The 18,477-nt window shown below is 33.2% G+C and overlaps 2 protein-coding genes across 3 annotated transcripts; one reads left to right on the top strand and one right to left on the bottom strand.

The window, feature by feature from the left end:
• Positions 1-440: 440 nt before the first annotated feature.
• On the bottom strand, positions 441-7,993 carry LOC131805052 (alpha-(1,3)-fucosyltransferase B-like). 2 transcript variants are annotated; one of them, XM_059128289.1, is made up of 5 exons: positions 7,505-7,643; positions 2,877-2,999; positions 2,376-2,776; positions 2,129-2,315; positions 441-2,071 (listed from the first exon to the last, which is right to left on the bottom strand). In XM_059128289.1, exons 2-5 carry the CDS (start codon positions 2,877-2,879, stop codon positions 1,580-1,582), a joined length of 1,083 nt encoding a protein of 360 aa, XP_058984272.1. In that variant the 5' UTR covers positions 2,880-2,999; positions 7,505-7,643; the 3' UTR covers positions 441-1,579. The 2 variants fall into 2 exon arrangements, with proteins under 2 accessions (XP_058984272.1, XP_058984271.1); XM_059128288.1 differs by lacking the exon at positions 2,877-2,999 and having other exon boundaries at positions 7,505-7,993.
• Positions 7,994-16,611: 8,618 nt separating this feature from the next.
• Positions 16,612-17,161, top strand: LOC131805053 (bis(5'-nucleosyl)-tetraphosphatase [asymmetrical]). The gene is made up of 2 exons (XM_059128290.1): positions 16,612-16,831; positions 16,887-17,161. The coding sequence occupies exons 1-2, from the start codon at positions 16,659-16,661 to the stop codon at positions 17,146-17,148; spliced, it is 435 nt and encodes a 144-aa protein (XP_058984273.1). The 5' UTR covers positions 16,612-16,658; the 3' UTR covers positions 17,149-17,161.
• Positions 17,162-18,477: the final 1,316 nt, after the last annotated feature.

The raw sequence follows: 18,477 nt of genomic DNA, 5'->3' as shown, positions 1-18,477 counted from the left end.
TTGAGGTATCGTACGCACCTACATTTCTCAGTGTCCGCTGAGGTGGTAATAATATTTGGCTTGACAACAATTAAAATCTCTTTGCCCATGGGTGCATTGTCGTAACAATTGTTTAGACGCCAAAGAAAAAATTTCGGATGCATTTAGTAACGCCATAATGCCCTGAATGGACGACGATACCCATATTCCAGCTTCTTTTTGAAATATTTTAAGTCTTTAAGAAGATCTGCTCTGGCCCCCGGCTGGTGTGCAAACTGCTATCCAATGAATGAATATTCCTGTTCCAAAGACAACTCAATGAACGATTTACAGTTTTGGAAAATGATACTGCATTATACTATAGTATAGAATTTGATAATTGTTTTTATTTGGACGGAATCTGGCCCTCAGTCAAATTTACCATTTAGATATTGAGTGGACCTAAAAAATATATCCTTAAGTTTTGTCTAGTTAGAAAATAGTAAAATTTATTCTTCCGCGGACAATATTTATCAAAATATTGTACACTGGGGTTGATGCATTGATACAATATTTAAGATAAATTTGTTTATATCCTGCTAGAGAGATTTTTTGAGTGATTCTTGTCCATTACCGACGGCGATTAGCTCTTTCTCATTTGAAATTGTTATATGTCAAAGTCATGTTAAAATTAAGAAGGTAAAGTCATTTCAAATAAGCATATCCATCTCTGCATTTTCTGTAATATACCTTATCAAATTTAACTACATAAAAACAGGTTTCCATCTCTGGTTTGTGTATATACAATGGATTTATAAATACAAATTTCGACATTGAGATGTCAAATGAATAATTTTTGAAAAAAAAATGTAGACATATGATTGTTTGACTCCACCTCCTTGATTCTACCATGGTCACTTTTTATATACTACATACAGAATACTTTAAAATAATTGAAAACACAATCGAAAGTAAATATTATCATTAGTAATTTGACACCTATTGAAGTTGTCTGGCGAATTCAAATTATGTTAACATCAAATGTAGGTATCAGCTGGGCTTGCTTGTCGACCTTATAATGGGCCATGGATAAGAACATGCACAATTAATTTGGCATGTTTAGCCAGACAAATAAAAAAATTAAAATAAATCAGTGTCCTACCTTGATTTCATGATGACAACTACATATCCTCCGCATTACTTGTTTATTTATAATACAATAAAGACCGAGTTGATGTAAGAACATGTAGACGATTATTTTCTGCCTTAAGTAATTGCCTGGCTTTTTGTAAAATGACACATGAGCAGCTTGACATCATGTAGTGGTATATTGAAGTCATATTATAAGGGAAAACTAAGGGAGGATTCTAGTCGGCTCTGATATCCCTTTGTGATACGTCTCCAAATATGCGATGTCATGATGCCAAGCTCTCTACGTATAATCTTAAGAAAAACTGGCATCAACTTTTAAGTTGGTAAATTCTCATGTCTGTTTACTGTATCACCTTGTAAATCGTTGTCATATTTTAAAATAAATTTATACAAAATTATACCTTTACTTATTTCTAGTGACCATATTTTTTATCTGTGATATTTTTTGTTGTCCGTCTACGGAGTTTACTTAGCATTTGCCTAATGATAATTCTTTATTTAATATGTTTGTGAAATCTTCGTTCGTATAGTTCTTATTCCTTCTAAACAATGTATCCAAAATGCGTGCTTTACATTTACCAATGTTCATAATGGAGTACCAATCATCATAATTTGATACCTTTGCATACATTGATGGATAGACTGGGTCGTGAGCACATTGATAATGTCTTTCAGATGCCATAAGACTCTCGCTCTTTCCTTTCTTTAAGTCATGCACATGTGAGCAAACGGCACATTCAAAACTTTGAAACAAATCACCGTTATGCATTGCAGTCTTTCGCATGTTGAGATCATTTAGAAGACGTTTATTAGTAATAGGCTGCAGCATGTTGTATTTATGGTTTAAATATGAATTATAAGCTCGATCGTCGGCATCTAATTCCTTAAGATACATTGCTAGGGATTCAGGACTTTTGAAATCTCTTACATCTATAAACGACTTTTCATTCGGTGACCAATCCTGAAAGTGAAGAACTATTATTTTATTCTTAACCATATTTAAATGCAAATATAATACTTTTATAGAAGGTGATCCGTAATAAATAGGTATTGATCCCGCTATGAGAGGCCTCCAAAATTTTTCTGTTATGTAATCCTCACAAACTCCATTTTCATACGATATTACAAATTTATAGCGACCTATGAATTTTAACAGTTCCGGCGCATATAGGTTGTTTAAATAGTCGTGCTGTAATTTCTGCAATCTTTATTAGAGAAATATTATTATTCTTTGTTTTTTGTATGTCTTTTTAATCAATGTGTACCTGTCTGGCAAATTTCGATTTTTTAAACAGGTTCCAAATGAGTCAACTTTAATGTAATTCATCAATTCCTTCACGTAGTCATCACGCCCAGACATTGTATCACAGTCAGACTGAATGAATAGAACTAAAGCATGATCTTTGTAACGTGATTTTTCTCCTATTGGTATTGTATAGGTGGGACAGGTCAAGTTTTCAACATTAGTCAAATAAAAAGTTGTCAATGGCACATTACTATTTCGACTGAATGTTGATGTAAAATTGAAATGCTGTAGCCAATCATTATATGGCATAAATGGTACATTTCTTGGCGATTCCTCGTGTATCAAAGCCCATATGTGATGAGGCAGGCGTGGTAGAGGGAAATCATCAGTTTTAACGTTTGATCCATAAAATAAAATTGCCTAAGGCATAAAAATGTATGTATTAGACAAAAATAGCAATTCAAAGATTCTAAAAAGATCTTTTTTTATTTTAAACTAATAAATGTGAGCAGTTTACTACCATGTTTTTCCGTTTACGCTTAATAGAAATCTTTTTCCATCTTTTATGTTGGTAAAATTTTCCAACTTGGTTTGCTCCGTACCAGTGTTTTTACTACAATAACCGATTTTCTCTTAATGATATCTAAAAAAATAAAAAAATAGTAGATTCTTGCAGGTTCAGGGACAGAGCAACAATATGTTCGTACTAAAGTAACTGAAATATATTTATGCTATTACATTAATTGTGACAACTAATTTTGAGCCATATAAAAAAACCTTCCTTTTAATACATTTAAAAGAACACTGGCCCATGGCATAATTACAGAAGGTAGAACAAAGCTAGCCCCTAAATACAATTTTTTCTTTTGCTGCCCTTATTCTATCAAAGAATATACACATTTTTTGTATGGGTTTGTATTGTTTTGAATAATAAATACAATAATTTCAAATTCGACTGCAAAATAAATGCATATTTTCGACGTTAATGGACAGCACATTGTACAATTTTGTGATATTGTCCTAAAATTTTAGATTCAATCTTGTGCTTTGGTTGCTTAATTTCAAAGGAACTAGAAAAATACAACTATGTGCTGAAGTCTTTTAGTGTCAAATAGACTTTTAAATATGCAACAGTTGGTTTTGTTTATTTTTCATTTTTTTCCACAAGATTGAATCTAAAATAGTAGGACAATGCAGTTTTATCACAAAATTGTGCAATTTGTTACCCGTTAACGTCGGAAGTATTTATTTTGCAACCGAATTTGAAATAATTTCAAAAAAAAAAATTATTCAAAACAATACACACATACACAAATTGTGTATTTGTTTTGACAGAATAAGGGCACCAAAAAAATTGAATTTAACGTCGGAAGTATTTATTTTGCAACCGAATTTGAAATAATTTCAAAAAAAAAATATATTCAAAACAATACACACATACACAAATTGTGTATTTGTTTTGACAGAATAAGGGCACCAAAAAAAAATTGAATTTAGGGGTTCTGTAATTGTCATGGTAGACTACATAAAGAACATATATTTATAATCAGCATAAAATTCTAAGTCGATTTATAGTGTCAATTAGACTTTTGAATATGCAAAAGTTGGTTTTGTTTATTTTTCATTTTTTAACAAAATTCTTATACTGGGGAAAAATGGCGAAACAAGAATGGAATTGTGGGGTTATTCCACAAGATTGAATCTAAAATAGTAGAACAACACAGTTTTTAACTTTGAAAAAATTGCAAGTATAGAGGTCTACCTGTTTGGCTTGTAATGTCAGAATTAATATCAAAGCAATACAAACTCAAACAACTTGTTGCATTTATTTTGAATAAATAATTGAAAAACGCGATAATTGAATGAAAGGTCAACACTTCTTTTCAAAATTATGTACTATATATCTCTAAAGGATTATTTCGCATGGATGCATGGTACAATGATATCAAGGTATGGCTATGATACCATATTATTTCAATTTTTTTTATTTTCTTGGCTTAATATGTCATCTTTATTTGTTTATGTATGTGTTTTCTTTTCAATAACAAAAAAATTGATCAGAAAATATTAAAATTCGGATGTTTTCAAAATGTTTATTTCAACGTAAGCATCGACAAAATCTAGAGTTTTTGTAGCGAAATAATCCTTTAGAGATATATGGAACCTGGTTTTGAAAAGAAGTGTTGACCTTTCATTCAGTTATCGCGGTTTTTTAAATTATTTATTCAAAAATAAATGCAACAAGTTGTTTGATTTTTAATTGTTTTGATACTAATTTTGACATTACAAGCCAAACAGATAGACCTCTATACTTGCAATTTTTTCAAAGTTGACCTACCTTCTCTTCATTGTACCATGCATCCATGGTACAATGAAGAGAAGGTAGGTCAACTTTGAAAAAATTGCAAGTATAGAGGTCTACCTGTTTGGCTTGTAATGTGAGAATTACTATCAAAACAATAAAAAACAAACAACTTGTTGCATTGATTTTCAATAAATAATTTAAAACCGCGAAAACTGAATGAATGGTCAAAATTTCTTTTCAATATCATGTTCTATATATCTCTTATGGTTTATTTCGCGACAAAAACTGTAGATTTTGTCGATGCATTCGTTGCAATAAGCAACACCCGAATTTGAATATTTTCTGAACAATTTTTTATACCCTCCACCATACTATGGAGGGTATATTAATTTTGTCATTCCGTTTGTAACTCCTCGAAATACTCACGTCAGACCCAACAAAGTATATATATTCTTGATCAGCGTAAAATTCTAAGACGATTTAGCCATGTCTGTCTGTCTGTCCGTCTGTCTGTCTGTCTGTCTGTCTGTTGTAATCACGCTATCTTTCGAACGAATTGAGATAGAAGGCTAAAATTTTGCCCACGTGTTCATTTTTTCAGTAGGCAGGTTAAGTTCGTAAATGGGTCATGTAGGTCCAAGTTTTCATATAGCCCCCATATAACGGTACCTCTCGATATTCGGTATTTTGATGATTTTAGCGACATTATTCACCGGAATTGTTTCAAATTTGGCATTTGAAGTTCGTAATGGATACTACAGCCTAAGACAGAAAATTATCTGTGCAGGTCCACGTCTTCGTATAGCCCCCATATAACGGTACCGCCCGATATTCGGTATTTTGATGATTTTAGCGACATTATTTAACGGAACCGTTCCAAATTTGGTATTTGAAGTTCGTAATAGATACTGCAGCAGAAAACAGAAAATGGGCCATGTAGGTCCACGTCTTCGTATAGCCCCCATATACCGTACCCCCGATATTCGGTATTTTGATGATTTTAGCGACATTATTTAACGGAACCGTTCCAAATTTGGTATTTGAAGTTCGTAATAGATACTGCAGCAGAAAACAGAAAATGGACCATGGGTCCACGTCTTCGTATAAGCCCCATATACCGTACCCCCCGATATTCGGTATTTTGATGATTTTAGCGACATTATTTACCGGGATTGTTTTAAATTTCGCATTTGAAGTTTTTTTGGAAATTGCCAAATTTGTACCAAATGGTGGAGGGTATTAAAAGTTCGGCCCGGCCGAACTTACAGCTTTTTTACTTGTTATTATTGAAAAGAAGACACACACATAAGCAAATGAAGTTGTCATATTAAGCCAGAAAAATAAAAAAAATTAAATCATATGGTAGTTCTGCCCTACCTTGAATTCATTTTACCATGCATACATGCACAAAATGTGTATATGTTTTGACAGAATAAGGGCACCAAATGAAAAAAATGTATTTAGGGGGTACCTTTGTTCTACCTTCTGTAATTGTGCCATGTGTCCACGTTTTGGATAGCCAAATAAAGGCACTTCCCGATATTCGGTATTTCAACTTTTTCGCCACATTATTTCAGGCATTTTTTTAAAAATTGGCATTTGTAGTTCGTAGTACGAAATTGTTTCAAATTTCGGCCCGACCGAACTTAATGTGTTTTACTTGTTTTTTTTTCTGACATTTTCATTAGTATTTCGGAGAAAAATATGTCCAAATACGTTTCTGTATAAAATTTCAAAATAGAAAATTTTAACATTAACAATTGAACAATTTATTTTTTTTTGTGTGCTACAAAAAGGAATAAAAGAGACGAAAAGGTGAATGTTTGTAATTGGAAAATATAACAATGGGATGAATGTTAAAAATGATAAATTTTTACAAGGTTATTAATCGATAGATTATAAGAAATGTATCAGCGGTATTTGAGTAGTAACAAATTAATAACTAGTAAGTTCGGCCGGGCCGAACTTTGAATGCCCTCCACCATATGAAACGAATTTGAGAATTTTTAAAAAAATAAAATCCATTAAAAATTCTGTTGAAATCTTAAAAACACCGAATATAGCCGATATATTGGTGTCTCTACGACGTGAACCTGCATAGGCTTTGTTTGTCATAAGTTATTACCATATTCAATTTCGAAACTTGAAATAAACGGTGAATAATGTAGCTAAAAATCATCAAAATACCGAATATCGGGAGGTACCGTTATATGGTGGCTGTATGAAAACGAGGACCCACATGGCCCATTTACGAACTTAACGTGCCTACTGGCAAAATATATACGTCTGCAAAATTTTAACATTCTATCTCAATTCGTTCGAATGATAGCGTGATTACAACAGACAGACGGACAGGCAGACAGACACAAAAAAGGACATCGAAATAGCTGATCAAGAATATATATACTTTGCTGGGTCTTACATGAGTATTTCGAGGAGTTACAAACGGAATGACAAAGTTAATATATCCTCCATAGTATGGCGGAGGGTATAAAAATATACTTTGTTTTGCGTTTTCATTCCAATACTTGGCAATTAAAAAACAACAGCAAAATTATCTGTATTTTGTTTCTGCTTTCTTGGAATTCGCACTGCTCATCTAAATGACTAACTGTACTCACTTCACTCCGTTCATAATCCCGTCATTCCACATAAACAATAAGATATGTAACAATTTGTATTTTTTTATTCATCAATGTCGTAAAAGATACGAGCTGCCTTTATAATAATAAGGCTAATAAAAATTTAACGATAAGTGGTACTGATTTTTGTCCACATACATAATCCCTAAAACCTAAGTAAAAGTAGCACACCATGCTGAAAATTACATTAAACATACTTACGCCAGCATCGCCCAATTTGTCCCTTTTTGTTGTAAATCTGCAAATGTTACTTAGGTCACAAATTCTCCTCGATTCATAACCACCTTCCACCAATGGTGTCCACCATATTATCAGCGGAACATCACTTGCAGACTCCAACGTCTCCAAATGGGGCTTCCCATTGTTTTCGGATGGAAGGATTTGGCATACGGCAAAAAGAAAGCCAATAATAGCCAAAGCAATTAACAGTTTCCTCCATCTACTGAAATGCAAATGGATCATTTTCCTGGAACGCAAGATATGTGTATATGTGCAGTCGTATTTTTCTCTGATTGGCCCGTATTTTTGTCACGATACAAACTTTTAAAACAAAATGCTACATCATTGACAGTTAATTTTAGATCCCTCTTTAGTCTTTCTAGCGATTAATTAACCACTTCTTCAGTGTTGCTGGATTTGAGTCGACTTTGTTTATTTGTATTTAATGTTTATCAGCGTTGACGTTGTTTCATTTATCAATATGTACTCAGTTTGCCGTGAATGGTAGCACAAAACAAAAACAGCTGTTTTTATGACCAAACAAATCGTAATAGTGATGGAAATTGTATTAAAATTGTATGAAATATTACGGCTTAAGTTGAGTTCAGGGGCTATGTTCGGATTGACTGAAATTTTTACGACGTGTAGATCTTTTTACCCTGATTACGGCAAGGTAATTTTTTTTGGGGGGAAATATCCGGTTACCAGGTTATTCGACCCGGAAGTTCGGATACAAAATCCGGGTTTTATCCGGTTGTACAAAATGGGTATCATTTGAAAGCTTATGGAAATACCATTCTAAAAAGTGGTTATATGGTGGGTTGGTTTCCGGAGTAATACAAAAATTGGTATTTTTGTACCGAAACTTTTTGAAAAACCCATAAAAAGTCATGGGGTATTAGAAACTGCATACTACATTGTAGGCTACGGTCTGGCCTTTCCAAAAAGGTGCTATAGGTATTGATATCTCTTGTAGGTCCGAAGATATTAGTCTTGTAAATCATGAAATTGAGATTTCCTCCGCTAATATGTATCTTTTATAGCTTTGTAGTTCCGAAGATATTGACTTTAAAGTCGAATTCTAGCTACTTACAAATTATAATATTTAGAAAAACTATGGATCGCGTAGCCGGTGTTGGACATACCCTAGTGGAGAAAATCTCAAGCCCCGGCCGAAGGCCAGCTACTTACGAAAGTTACAATGTTTACTAAAACTATGGATCGCGTAGCCGGTGTTGCACATACCCCAGAGGAGAAAATCTCAAGCCCCGGAAAAGGCCGGCTACTTACAAAAACTATAATGTTTAGAAAAACTATGGACCGCGTAGCCGGTGTTGAACATACCCCAGAGGAGAAAACCACAAGCCCCGGCCGAAGGCCGACTACTTAAAAATGCTTTGATACATATTAGTGGATAAAATCTCAATTTAATGATTTGCATCACATATATCTTTGAACTATAAGAGATATCAGCACATATGATACCATTTTGTAAAGGCAAGAATATAGGCTATAATTTAGCATGTAGATCTTAATACCGCATAATGGGTCTATTTTCGAGTTTTTAGGTGTTTTTCAAAAAGTACTGGTATAAAAAACCTGGATAAACCTGGACTTGCATAGATAATTTTCTGTTATAGCCTGTAGCATCCATTACGAACTTCAAATACGACATCTCCAACAATTTCGGTGAGTATTGTATCTGAAATCGTCAAAATACCGAATATAGGGTGGCAGTTATATGTGGGGCCTATACAAAGTCCTGCACCTGCATAGACAACTTTCTGTCATAGGCTGAAGTATTCATTACGAACTTCAAATACCAAATTTGAAACAATTCCGGTGAATAATGCGCTAAAATTATCAAAATACCGAATATCGGGAGGTACCGTTATATGGGGCTATACGCAGACGTGGATCTGTACAGACAATTTTCTGTAGTATCTCTTTGGAACTTCAAATACCAAATTTGAAACAATTTCGGTAAATAATATCGCTAAAATCATCAAAATACTGAATATCGAGAGGTCCCGTTGTATGGGGGCTTTATGAAAGGACCTACATGACCCATTTACGAACTTAACCTGCCTACTGGCAAAATAAACATGTCTACAAAATTTTAGCCTTCTATCTCGATTCGTTCGAAAGATAGCGTGATTACAACAGACAGACACACCGAAAGACAGACGGACATCGCAAAATCGACATAGAATTTTACGCTGATCAAGAATATATATATTCTTTTTTTGGTCTTACATGAGTATTTCGAGGAGTTACTTACGGAATAACAAATTTAATATACCCTCCATAGTATGGTGGTGGTATATAAATTACTAGGAATATCCTTTTACGTTGAAATATTACTTGTAAAATATTCGGTTGTAACAAGAATTCTTATTACAACGTACGAGTGTGTATAGACAAATGACCTATTCCGGAACTACAATAATGTAAAAGTTTTTACTACGATAACCGATTTTTATAACCTCCACCATAGTATGGAGGGTATATTAAGTTTGTAACACCTCGAAAAATACATTTTTGACCGCACAAAGTATATATATTCTTGATCAGCATAAAAATCTATGTCGATTTATGAAGTAGGTTGATAAAATTTTACTCAAATGTTTATTATGTCTGTCTTTTGGTATTGAAAATGGGCCATGTAGGTCCACGTTTTCGTATAGCCCCCATATAACGGTACCTCCCGATATTCGGTATTTTGATGATTTTAGCGACATTATTTATCGGAATTATTTCAAATTTGGTATTTGAAGTTCGTAATATATACTACAGCATAAAACATCAAATGGGCCATGTAGGTCCACGTCTTCGTATAGCCCCCATATAACGGTACCCCCGATATTCGGTATTTTGATGATTTTAGCGACATTATCTACCGAAATTGTTTAAATTTTGGTATTTGAAGTTCGTAATGGATACTACATCCTAATGCAGAAAATGAGCCATGTAGGTCCACGTCTTCGTATAGCCCCCACATTGGGTAGCTCCCCATATTGGATATTTTGATGATTTTAGAGACATTATTTACCGGAACTATTTCAAAGTTAGTATTTGAAGTTCGTAATGAATACTACAGCCTATGACAGAAAACTTTCTATGCAGGTCCAAAGTATTCAAAGTTCGCCCCGGCCGAACCTACTGCTTTTTTACTTCTTTCTTTATAATATCACAAAAAAACATGGTAGATTATAACAGGTTCTGGAACAGAGCAAATTTTTTCTCATTTTATGAGCCAATAAATCTTAAGTTTTCATTCGGTTCCTGCGCCTTTTATTTATTTGCTTAGAAAATATTATAAAATAGCTAGTTGTATTTTTTTAATGGTAACTCTAGCATTAAAATACTTACAGGATTCTTAGATCTGTGTGTTCATGGTTCCATATTTAAAAGTATCCTTCTAAAATAAAACATGATCGATATGCAATAGAGAGATTCAGTTAGTTAGACCAAAGCTGACCAAACTAGTAAACTCTTTAGCCATTCGTTACAAAAAACAGCGTTGGCAATACGAAATGTCAAGATTACTCCCTCTAAATTACACAAATAATAGCGTTAATATTAGTTACTATTTTCAACATAATTTGGTTCAACATACATTGAATTGTAACATGGTAAAAGAATGCAGGTAGTCGCATAGACACAGCTGCCGGAACAATAAGCTGTCAAACCAATTTTGAAATTGACAATTTTTAATGAAAAATTATTCTTTTTTTCTCTTCGTTGAAACAACTTTAAAACTAACAAAAAAATACTGCTATTCCTCCTGACAATTACGATGACGACGATGATGTTGTTGCCTCTCCAAGGTATTCAACTATGAATAAAAAGCCAAAAACAACTGGCTCTCACCATAGAGCTGAAATGGATAAAGTGCCCCGTAGACGATCAACATGCATGACATCAAAATCGTGAACGTGTGCATGAAGCTTTCAGCGGCCCATGCATTCATTTTGCTTTTGATTTCGTGCTGTGTAGACAATGTCGATTTTTGGTCATGTGCTTAGAAAATAAAGAAAACGAAAATAGTAAGAGAAATAACAGAATCTGTATGAAAAAGTAGTACAAAAGATTGAATTCACTCTCGAAAAATTCAAATATTTTAGAATGAATAGTTTCACTTACGAGGTATTACTAAGCCTGGTTTAGTCTCTAATTAATGTTTCAGTATTTCGGTATTAATACTTCATATTGATTTTCTTTAATAACCCGACTGCTATATTTATCACATTTGTGGCAAAGTGGTGACAACAACCGGTAAACTTCCAACAACTCAAAAACATTTTTTCTCAGTATTCGACATCTGCATGCACCCACTCGCATTGAAAAAAAAACGTCGCAAATGAGAAGGATCTCACCGTTGGAATGTTAATACCAAAATTTTAAAACGTTTTTCAAAAATAAGTCGATTTTTATAAGTTTTCTTATACGATATCAATCGGAGGTTATATAATATGCATTTTTCAACAATTTTTACAAATGTTAATCATTTTTCATTCAAAATTTTTAGCTGCTTTCTTCTCCCATGGTTAATACGTTTTGCTCTAAATGCGTAGAGATGTGCAAATTGTAATGGTGACCATCCAGTAACATCACCAGAATGTCCTAGTCGTTCTAAATATATAAATATATAGAAATTAGGAAACGTTATGAAACTCATAGTGATAAAATAATGCTTATCCAATTCAATAGAGCTAGGAATTTCAAATTTAAACCAACAACTTTAAACCAACAATTAGACCACAATGTTCCAGTTTGGACAAATCATCAATCTAACAATCAACCTCACTCTTGAACTAACATTAAACTTAAGTAAATGTAAGTCTAAAGCTGACCAAATTGAGGTCATCGCAAGATTAGATTGCAAGTTTTTATATTATGAAATGCCAAAGCAAAAGATTGTGATGTTAGCAGAGAATGCGGGGTGACGATACTTATTAGGAAAACAATTCAACGCCAGTTGATTCCACCACGGAACACGTCTAATATAGAAAGTATTCATATAAAAATATGCAGTGGTAACGGGACCATATATATCTACAAATGTTATTTTCCTGGAGAGGTGACTGAAGGAACAATACGTGGGGCAATATGCTTCATAAAAATCTTCAATACAATAACTTGGGAATAGTTTTGCCCCTCAGCAATCATTTATAATAGCGCATCCAAGAATGCGACCGTCGAACATTGATATTTTTTTGAGAAATTTCTCACAGCATTTCCAAAAAGCTATTAACGATTTATGTTCCGATCACTTACCAGTAACGGTTAACAGTCTTGTGACCCAAATGCAATCTATGAATTGAAGCATTGATGAAAACTACTTGATAAGCATAGAACATACTGAAAGCTTACTAAAAAGAAACTAGAAAATCGTCTACATTAAATTCATTCTTAAAGAGTTCCTACTTTCCTACGGTTTGGGAAGGTCAAAAATAATCCCATTACTAAAATCAAATAAGCCTCCATATTACCCTTCCTCTTATGGACCAATAAGTATTGGAATATTCCAGAACCTACTATTTTCTCTAATATAAAGGGAAAATCGGTTATCGTAGTGAAAACTGTTACATTCTTGATGTTACTGATAGTTCTGGAACAGACCATATATTGTTGTCATTGAGTAAAATATTAGAATCCACAATAAAAGATAAGGTACTGCAATTTATAAACACAAAAGAAATTGGGTTCAGAAGATAACATAATACAGCTCACCCTCTTTCAAGATTTAAACAGGTGGACCTTGAAAAATTTAAAGCTGGACAGGAATGGTTCTGTTGAACCTAAAAGCTGCTTTTAACTCGGTCTGGCATAACGGACTCATCTATAAATTAAAATTTCCTTATAATAATTATTCAAAGCTTTCTAAATTAAAAATTATTTGGCTTAACTCCAGTTTAGTAAAAACTCTTCAACTGTTTTTTTTTTAATTTTTCCAGTGGTAGTGTTGGAGAGTTTTTACTAAACTAAATTTGTTAATTGTTTGTTTTCTCTTTCGAGACGAGCTTAATGATCTGAAATTTGCAGTGAAAAGGAAAGCCAGATAGACACTATCACACACTCACCACTATGCGACGCGTTTCGCCGTTGGTTAAGCGGCTCATCAGGCATATTTGATGTGGATGATGGCTTACAAGGGCCGTTCTCTGGAAAGTAGTATATATTTCGAACTTATTGCAAATTAGCATATGCGAATTATACACTAGAAACTCTCCAGGTTCGACTCAAGTTCTATTGGCAGATCTTTTTCACAGCAACGTTTTGTTTTTGTAGTGATGGATTTTTTGTCCAAATTCAGCCGAGCCTGGCTGTGGGATTTGAACCGCGGACCTCTGTGTGCAGCCAACTAGAAGTTGCCGTCTCTACGTTCAGAGCCATTAACCCGTCTTCCTAAAGCAGCACTAAAACAAGTGTATGCATTGGAAGCAATGTAGTTGTTGTGGACAAAAAATCCATCACTACAAAAACAAAACGTTGCTGTGAAAAAGATCTGCCAATAGAACTTGGGTCGAACCTGGAGAGTTTCTAGTGTATAATTCGCATATGCTAATTTGCAATAAGTTCGAAATATATACTACTTTCCAGAGAACGGCCCTTGTAAGCCATCATCCATATCAAATATGCCTGATGAGCCGCTTAACCAACGGCGAAACGCGTCGCATAGTGGTGAGTGTGTGACAGTGTCTATCTGGCTTTCCTTTTCACTGCAAATTTCAGATCATTAAGCTCGTCTCGAAAGAGAAAACAAACACTTAAATCATAAAACATATGATCTTCGCCTTAACAAGGCAAATATAATAATATAATAATGATAATATTTTAAATAATTTAGAGTCAGCTCTACGTGAACTCAACAATAATTAAAAATGAAAATTTTTATTAATTTCAGAAAAAAACGGAACCATATTCTTCACTAGACAATACAGTCTTATCCCAAATATCTTATTCAAAAATGTACCATTATTTTGCAACCGAATTTGAAATAATTTCAAATTATTGTATTTTTATTCAAAACAATACACACACACGTACAGAAAATATGCATTTGTTTTAACAGAATAAGGGCACCAAAAGAAAAATCGTTTCGTTCTGTATTTTCTCGAAGTACGAAACAAAACCGATATTAATATAACGGGACTTGTTTCTTATTTTGTACTGTGTAGGTGAGTGGAAACAAAAACAGAACTGAAATGTACTCTGCTGGGTGACGCAACTTTGGGAACGAAACAGTACAATAATCATTGCAAACGTACAAATAATGTAAAGACTAACTAAAAAGTTAAATGTTTATGTTTATTAAATAATTTTTAAAAGTTAGTTGCTTCCAAGGAACATTTATTAGGTTGTGTAAAGTTCGAATAGAATTAGGTGTGTCTGGTTACCCTAAAATTTTTAACAATTGTTACTTTTAACACAAAAGTTCTGCAAAAGAGAGTTACTCGAAAGAGGAATTTTGATAGTGCTTCCACTGAGTGTTTGCAAATTCTTTCTGGACATATTTCTTCTTGCTATCATTTGCCATTCTTCTCCTTCCGGTGCTTTAGGTTTGGGTAAGCACATTTAAAACATATTTATTTTAGTAATCACAAGCCTAATTGTATAGTCTTCCGGCTTAATTTAAATTTGTTTGTACTTCATTTCTTTTTATTGCTTCGTTTTTCATAAATCTGCTGAGTATAAAAGAGAATGAAACTCTCAGAAAGGAACTACTAGACAGTTACTTCAGGAAAATAACCAGACAGGCCTATTGTATAATGAAGGCTTGTCATTTTTTTTTTGGCGAATTCCAAATATAAACAAATGTATTTTGACGGAATGGGCGAAATCAGCTGGGCTAATGGGACGACCTATTTAGTGGGCCTTGGTTGCTTCGTGAGATGGTACGTTAATCGTTTCGTTTGTTTCGGTTCGCTGCTATCATGCCCCAATATGGTCTTTATCAACGAGATGTCGCATTGATAAGATACCGGTTTGCAAAACAAGCTGCCTCAAATGATTTTCAACCTTCCCTAGTTTTATCCATGGTAGACCTAAGAAGGCACAGTCACGTAATCATATGTTTACATTTTTTTTCAAATTTTTACATTTGACGACATCTCAATGTCAAAATCTATGTTCATAAATCCATTGTATACACACAAAATCAGAGTTGGGAAGTGTTTTTATGCATTGAAATTTGAAAAGGTAAATTACAGAAAATGCAAAGGTGGGAATGCGAATTTGAAATCAGCTTACCTTTATTTTATAATACCATGGTAGCATAACAGTACGTTTATGCATATGAGGGTTAACCCACTGGATTTGGATTTAAATTGTCATATCCATTACTTTTACTTCAAATAAATCCTCTCAAAGTAGGTTAACCCTACAAAAAGTTCTAACGTAAACATGGCATAAGAAGGTAAAGTCATGCAATCATATATTTACAATTTTTTTTTTAATTCATTCATTTAACATCTCATTGTCAAAATGTATATTTATAAATCCATTGTACATACACAAATCAGAGATGGGAACCTGCTTTCAATGCAGTGAAATTTGACAAACTAAAATATAGAAAATTCAAAGATTGGTATGCTTATTTGAAATGAATTTACATTCTTAATTTTACCATGGGTTTTATTCAACGAAAAGGTTACACTCTCTAGGGGGGTTCAAATTGATATAAGATAGATTAACCGTCCAGACGACAAACTAAATTAAAGAAAATGCAAAGATGGGAATGCTTATTTGAAATGACTTTACTTTTTTAATTTTACCATGGGTTGTATTCTACGAGAAGGTACACTCTCTAACGGCGTTTAAATTGATACGCGATAGATTAACAGTCCAGCTGCGTTGATACGAATACTCATGGGCCAAGTATTATGTCCCCCTTCCACGTTAGTTGACTACTGAATGTTATGTCAAATGCATTATTGTGATTAAGATCACAGAACATAAGATAAACAATAACCAAAAAAGTGTAAAAAAAATTTGACATTACATCAGGTTTTTAATATTTGAGGGAACACCTTGTTATTGCCATGCGACTACCTATTATATGTGCCTTGAACTAAAACGTTCAATCGAACTGTACAACTCTAATTCTAATAGAATTAAAACTGTCTATAAAATGGGTAAAAGAGCTGCCGGGTTCGTAATATTTAGAAGATTACGAGATGAAGTTGAGTATTTACTACTCAAAGCATCGTATGGTGATTTTCACTGGAGTTCCCCGAAGGGACACGTAGATCCAGGCGAAGATGACTATGCAACGGCTGTCAGAGAAACTCAAGAGGAAGCTGGGTGAGTTTTAATCTGCTCTTGTCATATCTTATAAACTAATGCATTTAATATTCAGATATTCCGAAGACGACCTTATTATTTACAAGGACAATCCAATAACTTTGAACTATGAAGTAAGAGGGAAACCAAAATCAGTAATTTATTGGTTAGCTGAATTAAAAGATGTATCCAAAGAACCTGTACTTTCAGAAGAACACACAGAACTGAAATGGTTGAATAAAGAAGCCGCTAAAGAAATTGTGGGTTATAAGGACAATCAGCAAATGATTGAAAAATTTCATGAAACTATTTTAAAACTAAATAATAAATCAAACTGAGTAGACAATCTAATGAAATAGTATTTAATTCCTAGATAACAATTTATATTCCACCGATTTGTAGTTTTGAAGTTTGTGGTTTTGTTGGAGTATGAAACAATTTAAAAACAAGTAAAAAAGCTTCAATTTGGAAGAAACATGCAAATTGTAAAAAAATCCGTTGAAAAATTCCGCAATACATTTCAGATATCAGTTACATAGGAATATACGAAAATTTGGATTTATGCACCCAATTATCTACCAGAGAAGGTGTTGCCTATTATAAACTCCAAATACAACGTTTGAGACAACTTTGTTAAAAAATGTAGTAAAATATCGTAGGTTCATATTATTATTTTCCAAATTTGAAATAATTCCATTGAAAAATCGAAAATAAAATATCGAATATATGGAGGTGGCATTGTATAGAGATTATACAATTATAGAAGGTGACACCTGGACAATTCTATGCAGGGATGTTTGCTACATACTGGAAACACAGACTACTAATTAACAGCCTGCAGACCTAAAATAAATTTTATCAACTTACTTCATATCGTTCGGAAGCTTGAATGGTTTCTGACGGATGGACATAGCTAAATCGACATAGAATATCTTGCTGATCAAGAATATATATTCAATTTGTTGGATGTAAAATTTATATTTTGAGGTTTTACAAACGAAATGACAAAAATATGTAAGAAAAAAAGAACAGAAGTCGAGCTGGTCAACAATCAGACACCCAAGGCGACTAAGCATATTTAGCCACAGTAACGAATATGCGTTTATATTGATAATTTGTGTTAAGTAAATCATAGCAACTATAATCGTATTAGGGTGCGTTTTTACAAATTCACAGGATTTTAAATTTGAAATCAGATTTAATTATAGCTGCATATCAATAAATATATTCGTGGCAAATAACCCGTGGTAGAATTATTTGAAGGTAGAAATAAAACTACAACATATATAATCCAACAACCGTATAGAAATTTGTTATTGTAAGTAATGTCATAGACAAATTAAATATATACAACAAAATGCTCTCACCGTTTATATTTGGAAAAAAATCGGATCAGCAGATGTCGTCTATACCGTTTCAGGGGTTTGAGTGATAATATTGAAGTCACTCAATTCTAAAACGTTAAAAATAACGAAAACTATAGGATATTTGTCAATTGAAAATTGTTCCATAACAAAAAAAATGTGAAAAGTACGTGATGACATCGAAAAATCCCGGAATAATCAAGTAAAATTCTTGAAAAATGATAAAATGTGTGTTTCGAACCAACTTTTCGTTGTCTATATCTTCATTTGTCTATGGTAATGTTAGTCTCAGAGATATATGTC

Source organism: Musca domestica, unplaced genomic scaffold, assembly GCF_030504385.1.
Source record: "Musca domestica strain aabys unplaced genomic scaffold, Musca_domestica.polishedcontigs.V.1.1 5, whole genome shotgun sequence".
NCBI classification, from domain to species: Eukaryota; Metazoa; Arthropoda; class Insecta; order Diptera; family Muscidae; genus Musca; species Musca domestica.
The sequence above is the reverse complement of the archived record's forward strand: the minus strand, read 5'-3'. Positions and strand labels throughout refer to the sequence as shown.

Coding starts and splice junctions, on each gene's coding strand:
- LOC131805052 (XM_059128288.1), bottom strand. CDS start 7,765: ATGATCCATTTGCATTTCAGTAGATGGAGGAAACTGTTAATTGCTTTG. Junction 2,777..7,504: donor ACAAATTGGGCGATGCTGGC/GTAAGTATGTTT, acceptor TTTATGCCTTAG/GCAATTTTATTTTATGGATC. Junction 2,316..2,375: donor AATCGAAATTTGCCAGACAG/GTACACATTGAT, acceptor TCTCTAATAAAG/ATTGCAGAAATTACAGCACG.
- LOC131805053 (XM_059128290.1), top strand. CDS start 16,659: ATGGGTAAAAGAGCTGCCGGGTTCGTAATATTTAGAAGATTACGAGAT. Junction 16,832..16,886: donor GAAACTCAAGAGGAAGCTGG/GTGAGTTTTAAT, acceptor TTTAATATTCAG/ATATTCCGAAGACGACCTTA.